Raw genomic sequence first — 14,094 nt, 5'->3', positions numbered from 1 at the left:
TCAGCTTTAGCATCATTCCTTCCAAAGAAATCCCAGGGCTGATCTCCTTCAGAATGGACTGGTTGGATCTCCTTGCAGTCCAAGGGACTCAAGAGTCTTCTCCAACACCACAGTTCAAAAGCATCAATTCTTCAGTGCTCGGCTTTCTTCACAGTCCAACTCTCACATCCATACATGACCACAGGAAAAACCATAGCCTTGACTAGACGAACCTTTGTTGTCAAAGTGATGTCTCTGCTTTTCAATATGCTATCTAGGTTGGTCATAACTTTCGTTCCAAGGAGTAAGCGTCTTTTAATGTCATGGCTGCAGTCACCATCTGCAGTGATTTTGGAGCCCAAAAAAATAAAGTCTGACACTGTTTCCACTATTTCCCCATCTATTTCCCATGAAGTGATGAGACCAGATGCCATGATCTTCGTTTTCTGAATGTTGAGTTTTAAGCCAGCTTTTTCACTTTCCGCTTTCACTTTCATCAAGAGGCTTTTTAGTTCCTCTTCACTTTCTGCCATAAGGGTGGTGTCATCTGCATATCTGAGGTTATTGATATTTCTCCCGGCAATCTTGAATCCAGCTTGTGCTTCTTCCAGTCCAGCGTTTCTCATGATGTACTCTGCATAGAAGTTAAATAAGCAGAGTGACAATATACAGCCTGACGTACTCCTTTTCCTATTTGGAACCAGTCTGTTGTTCCATGTCCAGTTCTAACTGTTGCTTCCTGACCTGCATACAGATTTCTCAAGAGGCAGATCAGGTGGTCTGGTATTCTCATCTCTCTCAGAATTTTCCACAGTTTATTGTGATCCACACAGTCAAAGGCTTTGGCATAGTCAATAAAGTAGAAATAGATGTTTTCTGGAACTCTCTTGCTTTTTCCATGATCCAGTGGATGTTGGCAATTTGATCTCTGGTTCCTCTGCCTTTTCTAAAACCAGTTTGAACATCAGGAAGTTCACGGTTCACATATTGCTGAAGCCTGGCTTGGAGAATTTTGAGCATTACTTTACTAGCGTGTGAGATGAGTGCAATTGTGCGGCAGTTTGAGCATTCTTTGGCATTGCCTTTCTTTGGGATTGGAATGAAAACTGACCTTTTCCAGTCCTGTGGCCACTGCTGAGTTTTCCAAATTTGCTGGCATATTGAGTGCAGCACTTTCACAGCATCATCTTTCAGGATTTGAAAGAGCTCAACTGGAATTCCATCACCTCCACTAGCTTTGTTTGTAGTGATGCTTTCTAAGGCCCACTTGACTTCACATTCCAGGATATCTGGCTCTAGGTCAATGATCACACCATCGTTGATTGTCTTGGTCGTGAAGATCTTTTTTGTACAGTTCTTCTGTGTATTATTCCCAACTCTTCTTATCTCAACACACACTTTTTTTAAAGCTCGGGCACCCTGTGGCTCCGCCCACAGCTGTCAGCAGCAGCTAACGAGGAGGCCAGCACTGCTGGCCACGGTGAGGGTCTGGTACACTTTCCAGGGGCTAATCCGCACCACAGGCCAAAACTCCTGCGGAAAGTCTCACCCTTCTTGACCTCATAACCCCAAATAGAGAAACCATCCAATGGAAAAAATCCGAGCTCTGTCAGAAGCTGCACTGTGCGCCTCTGGTGAGAATGCAGAATGTGCAGGCATCGTGGAAAACAGCCCAGCAGTTCTGCAAAATGCTGAGTTACCACATGGACCGGAAATTCTACTCCGAGGGACATCCCAAGAAAACTGCAACAAGCACGCCGACACGAGCACTTGTACACAAGTGGTCACAGCATCATTCATGATAGCCAAAACGTCCAGTGACTGATGGATAAGTATAGTATATCCCCACCACGGGGAACGATTCAGCCGTGGAAAGGAATGACATCCCAAAAGACGCTACGACACAAGGACCCTTGACAACACTCTGCTAAACAGACACAGTTATATAATCATATGTTATATGAGTCCATTACGTGAGATGTCCAGAAGAGACAATCTACAGAGGGAAAGGGGGTGAGCAGCTGCCAGGAGCTGTGAGGGAAATGGGGAGTGGCTGCTAGTGGATATGAATTTTTTGGGGGGAAGTGATGAAAATATTCTGAAATGGATTATGGCAAAGCTTACATATCTCGGTGCTGTGCGCTTTGTCGCTTAGTCATGTCCGACTCTTTGTGACCCCATGGATTGCAGCCCTCCAGGCTCCTCTGTCCATAGGGGTTCTCCAGGCAAGAACACTGGAGTGGGTTGCCATGCCCTCCTCCAGGGGATATTCCCATCCCAGGGATTGAACCCAGGTCTCCCACATTGCAGGCAGACTCTACCATCTAAGCCACCAGGGAAGCCCCTATTGGAAATATATTAAAACCCACTTCACACTTTAAATGATTTATATGGGTGAATTATATGGGTTGTAAACTACATCTCAATAAATTTGTTGGGTTTCTTTCCTTTTAATTTTTTGGTTGTGCCACTCGGATCTTAGTTTCCCAGCTGGGGGTGAACCTGTGCCCCCTGCAGTGGAAGCATGGTGTCTTCACCCCTGGCCCACCAGGGAAGTCCTCAACAAATCTGTCCTTTTAAAACAAAGCCATGTGGTGGGGCCAGGAGGCAGAGGGGGCATGAGAAAAACTCTCAGGGTTCTGGTTCCATGACTGTTTGCGCTGTGTGAAAATTATGGGCCTGAACACTTGTGATCTGTGCCTGTTTATTCACATTTCATGAATTCAATAAAAGTTTGTATTAAAAAATAAACTGTAAGCATTATGTACCATAACAGCATTTATGACTGCAACGATTAGTACCCTTTAAAATCTAAAGATGAGAAGGCAGAGGGACAGAAAGATGGGCTGCTCTGTGCCTTCACTGGTGGGTGTCTGCCAAGACCCAACACAGCACACAGCTCGAATACACCTGCGTGCGAAGCATCCCTCAACAAACCTGGCTCCATGCAAGTGTATGGGGAAACATTACGCAGCAGTTTAAAAAGACAGGAGTCTATGATGGAAAGGGATCTGAAAACAGAAAGCATGTATGTTTATACACATTTTATACAGATATAACTGAATACACGTATAAAACTGAGGATGTTTATGTACATGGGCTTCCCTGGTGGCTCATATGGTAAAGAATCTGCCTACAAGACAGGAGACCCTGGGTTTGATTCCTGGAGAAGGGAATGGCTACCCACTCTAATATTCTTGCCTGGAGAATTCCATGGACAGAGGAGCCTGGCAGGCTACACTCCATGGGGTCACAGAGAGTCGGATATGACTAAGCGACTAACACTTTCACTACACACACACACACACACACAGAAAACTTGAATCACTTCGCTGTACATCTGAAGCTATATAACATTAACTATACTTTGATTTTTTTTTTTGGCCACACCAAATGGCATGTGGGATCTTAGTTCCCCTACCTGGGATCCAACCCACATCCCCTGCAGTGGATACACAGTCTTAACCAGTGGACCACCATGGAAATCCCTAACTATACTTCATTTTTAAAAAAATTATAATAGGGAATTCCTTGGTGCTCCAGTGTTTAGGACTCCACGCTTCCATTGCTGGGGGCCCAGGTTCAATTCCTGGTTGGGGAACTGAGATCCCACAAGCTATACCACATGGCCAAATAAATGAATAAAATAAAAATGGTAATAAATTAATAAAAAGGACACAGATGAAGTCTATGTAGCAGCCTGACAACACAGAGCAGGCTTTGCTTCTGAAGAGACCCAAGACCGGCCACAGTGCCCCCCGCTCTGAGCCACACGTGCACACAAGCGCCAGCCAGGACAAGGCAAAGGGTCAGAGGTTCCGGGGGTGCCCCCAGGTGGCCTCCTCCCCATCTCTCATTCCGAAGTGTTCGGCCAAGTCGTCACTGATTTTCCAGTTGTGAAGGCGCAGTACTCCACTGAGAGCAGCGGCTCAGCCTTTCAGGGGCTACGACAGCCAAGGACAGCAGGGAAATGTCAAGGCCAACACCCTGACAGCTGGAGTAGAGACAGAACAGCCTGATGCCTCAGCCAACGTAGTGATTCCACTGGGGAGGAATACTCAAGAAATCCACGCAAAAGAAAACCAAAGTGAGAGAGACAGCCTCGCTTCAGCCCTGCCACACAGCTGCAAAACTGGAAAGGGCTACTCCTCTGTCCAGCACCCAAGAAGGAAAGCAACTTCAGGGTCACCGGAGGCCCACACGCCCCACCGCCACCCAGGGGGTGCTGCCTAACCCCCCGCCTGCCACTGCTTCCAGAAGATATGCTTCTAGAAGCGACGCTGTGCTGGGATGTCCACCAACGGGGACCCCAGGAAGGCTGCCTGTCTGCTCAGTGGCACGTCACGCAGGTTCTGGGGTGTCTGGGGGCCTCCCCTACAGGAACTGACAGGGAAAGCTCTGCTGAGCGCGAAGGCCGTAGCCTGTACAGTGGTCTCCACTTTTGTCTAAGACGCCCTTGATGGCAACAGTAGCAGCAGCAGCGCCGTGTGCCAGTGTCGAATGGGAAAGGCCTTTGAACCAGTGTTCCCACTCGCAGTACATGTTCCGTATTTTGGCAATGACTGTTTGTTAAAACGAACGTGTAGTGCTTTTGTAATCAGAAACGAGTATTTATCTTTCCTGTTTTGCAGATTTATTTTTAATCGGAGGATAACTACAAAATTGTGACGGTTTCTGCCATGTACCAATATGAATCAGGCACAGGCATACATACGTCCCCCTTCTCTTTTTTTTTAAATTTTATTTTTATTTATTTAGCTACATTAGATCTTAGCTGTGGTATGTGGGATCTAGTTCCCTGATCAGGGATGCAACCTGGCACCCTGCGTTGGGAGCACGGAGTCTTAGCCACTGGACCACCGGAAGTCCCTGTCCTCTCCCTCTTGAACCTCCCTCCCCACCTCACCCCTCCAGGTTGTCACAGAGCGCCTCTGGGTTCCCACTGGCTGTCTGTTTTACATATGGTAACGTGAATGTTTCAGTGTTACTCTCCCAAATCATCCCACCCTCTCTTTCCTCCCGCTGTGTCCAAAAGTCTGTCCTTTATGTCTGCGTCTCCTTTGCTGCCCTGCAAAGAGGACCATCACACCATGTGTATTTTCTGAAGGGGGAGAAAGTAATATACAGGTGGACCAAACCAACGCACAGAAAGGTGGAAAAGCCTTAACAATTAAGAACAAGCCCTTGGGACTTCCCTGGTGGTCCAGTGGCTAAGACTTCGTGCTCCCAATGCAGGGGGTCCTGGTTTGATCCCTGGTCAGGGAACTAGATCCCACATGCTGCGACTAAGACTCAGACACACACAAAAAATTAAAAATAAAAAAAAATAACCAACAGCTCTTCTTTGAACGCAACTGTAAAGGGGGCAGCTGAGCCCAGATTTTAACGTTCATGACCTTCTTCTTGTGCTCCACTTAAAAAGATAAAGACGAGTCCATACTTACTGTGGCCTTGCCAACTGTTTTTCAGAAGGATTTTGAGGATTTCTCTCAAACAAATCCACTCTCCCAAACCTATCAACGATTTGGTGGGAACAGGGCAGCTGTATATCCAGAAACAGACAGAAGAGGAAGGGCGGGAGAGAAGGGCTATGACCTCTGAATACAGAACTACTCGTCTCCATTTCTCGAGGAAGAAAACAATGCATAAGAAAAGCCTTTACTGCTCAGTCAGCAGCCTGTCCACAGGCAACGGCAGGGTGGAGCAGAAGTCAAGGCCCGCCTTCCTTCAGAGGCTTCCAGATCTCAAAGCAATGACTCCAACTGGACATTTGTGTTTACAGGGCTCTGAGCTCTGCCTCAAGACCAGAAAAGGCTTGGCAATGCAGAAGTCACTAGAGCGCAAAGTGAAACCAGAGAGACTGGGACTCAAACTCCAGCTCAGCCAGTTACAGCCGTGTGACTGCAGACAAGTCCCTTAGCCTCTCTGAAGCTCAGCTATAAAATGGAGATCGGAGGAATTCCCTGGCAGTCCTGCGCTTTCGCTGCCAAGGGCCCTGAGTTAGACTCCTGGTCAGGGAACTAAGATTCTACAGGTTGTTCAGCGTGGACAAAAAATAAATATTAAGATGGAGATCAGGAAAGAACTAGCTGTCCAGAAGGATCAACGAGTTGGCACAGAGCGTGCCTAGGGAATCAGAGCTGAGTGATCAAGGAAATAAGACCCAGCCTCAAACTGCCTGCCTACGAGCCTCTACTGCCTACGAGCAGTGAATGGAAGTAACAAGGCACCACCAAGGGTAGCAGGGAAGGCCCAGCGACTTCTTAGCTTAATATCTGGAAAAAAGAGCTTGGTGAATGCTGTTACGGTTGTTACTGGTGCTCCTACTATTTGGTGGGCCAGGACTTCCCAGGTGGCATTACTGGTGAAGAACCTGCCTGCCAATGCAGGAGAGGCTGGTTCGATCCCTGAGTGGGGAAGATCCCCGGAAGAGGGCAGGGCCACCGACTCCAGTACTCTTGCCTGGAGAATCCCATGGACAGAGGGGCCTGGCAAGACCATCTATAGGTTCGCAGAGTCAGACACAACTGAAGCGACTTGGCATGCACACTGTTACTGGGTGGCACAAAAGAAGGACTTAAGATGAGCTGAAGCCACAACCCAAAGCATCCCAGGCCCGTACCAGCCCATCCCTACCGTTTGCTGCTGCTCGGCCCAGTTCACCTCGAAGCCGTCAAACGCATGGCTCTGCCAATTCTTGTTCAGCTCTCGGGTAACCATGGCCTCCACTTTCCGGAGAAAGGCCGCGAGCTGGGGGCTGTTGTACCGAGGCACAGACGGCAGGCTGACCGGCTCGGGGGCCTCGGTCTGCACTTCAGCATCCACATGCTTCCGGGCCTGCACGGACGCTTCAGCCGTGGCAATGCTGGCCGTCTGGCAACTTTTCTGGAGAAGGAGATTGAAACGCAGTCACCAGCCAGCTCTCCTCACAGCACCACTGCCCAGGCACTCACCCACCTGCAGCTGCTGTTTATCCTTGGGCAAAAGAACCACTCCTCACTCTGTCTGCCTGACGACCGTCCCCTTCCTCTAGCCCATCTTCCTGGGGAGGAACCCAATTGGTGTGGTGTGGGTGGAGATGACCCACAGGGAGTAACCCTGTCCAGCCAGAGAAATCCACTCACGTGGTGTCAACAGGCAGTGGGAAAACTTCAAGGTCATGAGTAGAAGAGAGTCACTTTTCTTATTAAAAATATACCTCCTAGGGACTTCCTGATGATCCAGTGGCTAAGACTCCGTGCTCCCAAGGCAGGCGGCCCAGGGTTCAATCCCTGGTCAGGGAACTAGGTCCCACATGCCTCGGTGAAGAGTTCACATGCCACAAAGACCCAGCACAGCCAGATAAAAAGAAATTAAATACATATATACACCTCCTATTAACAGATCTCCTTGACTATTGATTATAAAACATACCAATTACTTAGGAACAGCTCTTCAGGAGGAAACTGTATTAAGTATACACATCAGTTGTGAGACACACCCCTTGTAACACCTGTTAAAATAGAGGCTGAAGGAACGTGTTCTAAACTGAGGACATACAGAGCCACACCGAGAAGGGACAGAGGTCCGGACGCCGTGTGGCTGGAGGCTGAGCCCCTCGCTGCCTGGGCAGTGACCACCACCAGCTAACACGGAGCACACGGTCCCTCATTCCACCCTCCCGACACACCTGAGCTGCACGCCTGACCCCACAGTGGAAAAGGACCTCAGAGACCACGCTAGACGGGTGGGCTCCCTGAGCAGGGTCGAACCACCAGGAGGCTGGCTAAGGGACAACCTGCTGCCTCCTCCCCATCAACAGAGCTTCTGATTCACTGGTCTAGGATGGGGTCTTTGCTAACAAGCCCCCAGGTGATGCCACAGGGCGGGTACTCAGATCCCATCTGTATGCTTCCTGCGGCCACACCCCAGGGCCCAGAGTCCATCACCTCTGCCCTCAAGGTGCAGACAGCACTCACGTTGCCCCCCACCTCCGCCTTGATCTGAGGACCTGGGTCTCACCTGGGGCAGCAGGACACCCCTCTCTCCCTCCCTTGACCGCAGCCCTCTCCAGTGGGGCACCTTCCAAGGTGTCCCATGATCAAAGGACGCATGCGTGTCTGTGGGGAGCGGCTTGGCAGGAGGCAGCCTGCTCCCCAGCTGCCACTTCTCTCCACCCTGCCACCCGTCTCCAGTTCCTTGTCCCCCATTTAGCTGGGCAGAGGGACAGACATCACATCAGGGAAGGAGACACAACCTCCTCCCTTTCTGGAGGACACGGCCAACCTTTACCAAACGAGGGCTCCTATATGACTGAAGTTCCTGTCACCCACGAGAGGCTCTCCTTGTATGGCCGATTACCAGGCACCTGCACCTACAGGACAGCGACAGGGCCCCGACCCCCATTCTCCCCCGTTTGGGCCTGAGCACCAGGCGAGTGTTAAGAGAGTCCAAAGAAAGGGGGCTGGCCCCACAGGAGGGCAGCTGGGGAGGACAGGGTGAGACAGGGCTCCTCGCCAGGGGCTGACAAATGCTGCCAGCGTGAACACGGCTCCCAGAAGTCCCCCTTCCCAGCCCTTCCATGTCCTTCCCTTTGAGTCCTGTATACACACCTGATGATACTTGGGCGTGATGGGAGCTGAGATGGTTCCTGACCTAATTCAGCACCTCTTTATCAGCACACCAACAAAATGTGATGCGCTGTGAGACATTCTGATGTTAACTAGCAGAAACTGTACCATGGGAATATCTCGGATACAACGTTGATGGGAATTCCCTGGTGGTCTAGTGGTTAAGAATCCACCATGCAGTGCAGGGAACACTGGTTCAATCCCTGGCCGGGGAAGATTCCACCTGCCTCCAGCAATTAAGCTCGCCACAACAACTGAACTCATGTGCAGCAACTACTGAAGCCCATGAGCCTAGAACCCACGCTCCACAATGAAGCCACCACAATGAGAAGGCTATGCTTCACAACGAGAGAGTGGCCCCTGCCCGCCTCGACCAGAGAAGCCCACGAGCAGCAACCAAGACCCAGCGCAGCCGAAGTTTAATAAATAAACAAAACTGATGGGACTTCCCTGGTGGTCCGGTGGTTAGGACCTGGCGCCGTCACTGCGGGGGCCCGGGTTCCATTCCTGGTCAGGGAACTAAGGCCCTGCAAGCCTCGAAGCACAGTAAAAAAAAAAAAAAAAGAGTGGATTTTGTGATGCAACATGGACGTTTACGTTGTCTCCTGTCTCACTCACATGAGACCTCCAAGAGTGTGGGGGGAACTGAACCCAGAACCAATATCAAAGTGCTTCAGGGTATGACCTCCTTCTACTTGACCTTGCCTCAAGTGTATCAGGGTGGTGGTGGTTTAGTTGCTAAGTCGTGTCCAACTGTGCGACCCCATGCCAGGCTCCTCTGTCCACGGGATTCTCCAAGCCAGAATGCTGGAGTGGGTTGCCATTTCCGCCTCCAGTGGGTTGCCATCTTCCCAACCCAGGAATTGAACCCAGGTCTCCTGCACTGCAGGCAGATTCTTTACCAACTGAGCTACGAGGGAAGGCCGGATAGCAGGGTAGCAAACAGTTACTCAAAGGGTGACCTGGAGTGGAGAGTCAACCAATGAAGACAGCAATGATCAACATTTTCACCGAAGCTGGGAGGCCCTGTTATGCCTCAACACCTTTGACTTATAATTACTGCCAGCTACTCTGCTGTTGTCTTCACATGTGAATTGAAAAAAAAAAAAGTTTAGCATCAAAACTATTAGCAAACTCCAAAAGGTTGAGAACCACAAATCTAATTCCTGAAAACCTGTGAGAGGCCAAACCTCAGGTTAAAAACAAACACGTCCAGCAGAGGGTGTCATCTGGTACAGAACCCACGAAGGCGAGGAAGCAGCCCCGGAGCCAGGGAGAGGAAGGAGAGGACAGGTAGGCAAGCTTAACTCAAAGCAGGGGGGGAGAAATCCGGCAGAATCAGGCTGTGGATGACAGGACGCAAGAAAAGGATTCCATTCAGTATTTCCCGGAGGCCTCTGGGAGATGCAAAAGTACACAAGACCCACTCCCGGCCCTCTGGGAGCTCACAGTCCAGAGAGAGACCTGAATGCCCACAATGAATGCATCTGCTGATAAAGTTCTAGAACTAAATGGTAGTGATGGCTGCATGTTGTGAAGGTATTTATCATCACTGAACTGTACACTTTAATATGGTAAAATGAGTATCTATCTTATCCTTTAATATGTACCCTTTGTAACTGGACACTTTAGTATGTTAAAATGTGTATGCATCTTACCACAAGAAAAGGGTACATGTCTGTATCTTACCACAAGAAAAGAATGCACACTATATCCTTTTTTTTTTTTCACCCTACGGCATCTGGGGCCTTAGTTCCCTGACTACAGATTGAACCTGTGCCCCTTGTGTTGAAGAACAGAGTCTTAATCACTGGACCACCAGGGAAGTCCCCCACTCTACATTCTGACAGGATTCAAAAGGCTTCAGAAAGGGTAACACTGTTGGAAAGGAGGGTGGATTATATTAATGGTTCTCCAGTTTTGCCACATATGACAATAACCTGAGGAGCTTTTATGAAACCAGATTCCCAGGTCACACCACATACCAATTAAACCAGAATCCCTGGAAGTAGGGACCAGATATTCGTATTTTTCAAGACTCTCCAGGGCATTTCAGTGTCAGCCAAGTTTGAAAAACCAGAGACCAGGATCAAAGCGATTAGGAGCCCTTCATCTCAAACACTTAGACGTGAGCCCCTCCAAACCTGAACAGTACTGGGCATCAGTCTCAAACTGTTTTCTTATTAGCAGTTTCATTTAATCCCACATAAGTATTCTAACAAGACCCACTTTGCAGATTACTTGACTGGCCCAAGGCCAAGTCCCCAAAGAGTCCCCATGCACTCAAAGCCAGGTCTGAATCCAAAGTCAAGGACCCTGTCCCTCTTAGAGATAAAGCAGTAAAAGTTAAATCAAGCCAAAGATCACTAATACTTCAACAACAACCAAAAATCCATCACCGGAACATAAAATTGCACTCCAGTACTGCATCACTACATGGGCCAAGCAAAGAACCACGTTTGGCTTTTCCAAAAGAACTTGCAAAAAAAAATTAAGAAGCTGCATATAAAAATTTAGCTAAGGGCCTCTATAATAATCTAGAAGGGTAGGATGGGGAGGGAGATGGGAGGGGAGGGAGGTTCAGGAGGGAGGGAGGTTCAGGAGGAAGGGGACATGGGTGTACCTATGGCTGATTCTTAAAGATATCTGACAGGAAACAACAAAATTCTGTAAAGCAATTAACCTTCAATTAAAACATAAATTAAAAATTTTTTTTAATTTAGCTAAAACACTCATCACAGGGTTCTGATAAGAGAAAAATTGGAAACAATCCATCAAAAGGGACTGGTTAAATAAAATGAAGTTATAGTACGTGAATGAAAAAGTGGGTCTACAAAATACTATGCACAGTGTGATTTTTGTAAAAAAAAAAAATGGAGGAACACAGACAAAACAGAGAGGGAGCAGGTATAAACCAAACTGCCGGGAAATGAGACTATGGGGTGGTTTTTATTTCCAGTTTTTCCTTATCCAGATGTTTTCCTAAATTTTGGATACAAGGACTTCCCTGGTGGTCCTTCCCTCCGAGCTCCCAGTACAGGGTGCTCAGGTTCAATCCCTGGTCAGGGAACTAGATTCCACATGCCACAGCTAGAGTTCGCATGTGCCTAAACAACATCTGGTGTGCCACAACTAAGACCCGGCATATCCAAATTAAGAAATATTTAAAATAAATAATTAATCAAATAAATTTTGGACACAGAAACTTTTATAAAGAGAAACAAGTTAATCTGGAAAATTAACTCTTTCTTTGGACCCCTTCAACAGTCTTAGAATCTTTATTCTGGCCATGCCAGGCAGGTTGCAGAGTCTTAGTTCCCTGACCAGGGATCAAGTCCGAATCCTCTGCAGTGGAAAGGCAGAGTCTTAACTACTGGACCACCAGGGAACCCCCAATACTCTTAGGACTTAATTAAGAATCCCCTTCAATAAAACTTCCCTGATAGCTCAGTTGGTGAAGAATCTGCTAGCAATGCAGGAGACCCCAGGTCAATTCCTGGGTCAGGACGATCCCTGGAGAAGGGATAGGCTACCCCCTCCAGTATTCTTGGGCTTCCCTTGTGGTTCAGCCGGTAAAGAATCCGCCCGCAATGTGGGAGACCTGGGTTCAACCCCTGGGTTGGGAAGATCCCCTGGAGAAGGGAAAGGCTAGCCACTCCAGTATTCTGGCCTGGGGAATTCCATGGACTGTATAGTCCATGGGTCACAAAAAATCAGACACAACTGAGTGACTTTCACACACACACTTCAATAAAACAGCAGAGACTGATTCAAATGCACCCCTTAAGATGAAAACTTTTATACCGCAAGTATTAGAATCAGTTCTTGGAGCCCTACTGGTTCAAATTATAGGTACAAGGAAATATGCCTCAATCTCATTCTTTGTTTTAATAAAAAAAAGTAAGTTTGACTGAGTCAGTGGTTCCCAATATGAACTCTTTTAAAATCTGAATCTTCGGCAAATAAGAGCTATTTCAAGTATTTTTAAAAGCCAGTGAATCTGAATTACACATTTACCTTCAATAAAGATGAACAGAAATAACTAAAATACCCATTGCCTTTGCTTTTTTTTTTGCCATACCACACAGCATGTGGAACTTCCCTGACCAGGGGTCAAACCGTGCCCCCTGCATTGGAAGCAAGGAGTCTTAACCACTAGGGCACTGGGGAAGTCCTGCCTTTGCTTTTTAACTACAATCTTTTCTATCCAGTATGGTGAAGTGGGAAGTGCTCCGAAGCCAGATCAAATCTGGCTTGAGACCTGCAGACTGCTGGCCTGAGGCAAGAAACTTGTCCTCAAGTTCAGTTCAGTCACTCAGTCGAGTCCGACTCTTTGCCACCCCATGGAGTGCAGCATGCCAGGCTTCCCTGTCCATCACCAACTCCCTGAGCTTGCTCAAACTCATGTCCATTGAGTCAGTGATGCCATCCAACCATTTCATCCTCAAGAGTTAATCAAGAGTTACGACTTTAAGGATTCCCTGGTGTTCCAGTGTTTTAATAAGACTCCGAGCTTCTACTGTAGGGGGCTCAAGTTGTGATCCCATATGCTGTGTGGTACAGCCAGACATAAAGTTTGTTTTTTTTTTTCAAACATAAAATTTTAAAAAAGGAGAGAGGGTAAGACTTCATGGAAATCTCACCGGTACTGGTGTTGGTGAGGAAATCATCTTCTGCAGGACCTCTCATCGGTGTGGAAAGCAAAGCCTCAGCTTCCTCTGTGGGAAAAATGCAGCCCCTTTCCAATGCTCATTTTCACTGAGGGAAAGCTAACATCCTTAAAATGATCTGCAAGCCCTCACTCGATCTGCCGCTCCTTACCCTCTCCGACCTCACCTGTGACCTTCCTTGCCTGCTCATTCCTTTCCAGCCCCACCTGCCTCCTCACACACACCAGCTTTGCTTTGACCGCAGGACCTTGGTGCTCCCCGGGCTGTTCCACCTCAAATAACCTTGACTAACTCTCACTGCTCCAAGTCTTTGCTGGAACATCACCCTCTCAATAAGGGTGCAGTTCAGTTCAGTTTAGTCGCTCAGTCGTGTCCGACTCTTTGCGACCCCATGAATCGCAGCACACCAGGCCTCCCTGTCCATCACCAACTCCCGGAGTTCACCCAGACTCACGTCCATTGAGTCAGTGATGCCATCCAGCCATCTCATCCTCTGGCGTCCCCTTCTCCTCCTGCCCCCAATCCCTCCCAGCATCAGAGTCTTTCCCAATGAGTCAACTCTTCGCATGAGGTGGCCAAAGTACTGGAGTTTCAGCTTTAGCATCATTCCTTCCAAAGAAATCCCAGGGCTGATCTCCTTCAGAATGGACTGGTTGGATCTCCTTGCAGTCCAAGGGACTCTCAAGAGTATTCTCCAACACCACAGTTCAAAACCATCAATTCTTCGGCACTCAGCTTTCTTCACGGTCCAACTCTCACATCCATACATGACCACTGGAAAAACCATAGCCTTGACTAGATGGACCTTTGTTGGCAAAGTGATGTCTCTGCTTTTG

At 48.3% G+C, this 14,094-nt stretch overlaps 1 protein-coding gene across 4 annotated transcripts in view; it reads right to left on the bottom strand.

The window, feature by feature from the left end:
* Positions 1-14,094, bottom strand: part of WDR34 (WD repeat domain 34) — a 19,756-nt gene that overhangs the window by 4,343 nt on the left and 1,319 nt on the right. For all 4 annotated transcript variants that reach the window (XM_010856840.1, XM_010856841.1, XM_010856843.1 and 1 more), the window contains exon 2: positions 6,616-6,864. In XM_010856840.1, the coding sequence (XP_010855142.1) occupies positions 6,616-6,864 (249 nt within the window). The remainder of the gene's footprint in view (positions 1-6,615; positions 6,865-14,094) is intronic.

Source organism: Bison bison, unplaced genomic scaffold (assembly GCF_000754665.1).
Source record: "Bison bison bison isolate TAMUID 2011002044 unplaced genomic scaffold, Bison_UMD1.0 scf7180017864375, whole genome shotgun sequence".
Classification (NCBI taxonomy): domain Eukaryota; kingdom Metazoa; phylum Chordata; class Mammalia; order Artiodactyla; family Bovidae; genus Bison; species Bison bison.
The sequence above is the reverse complement of the archived record's forward strand: the minus strand, read 5'-3'. Positions and strand labels throughout refer to the sequence as shown.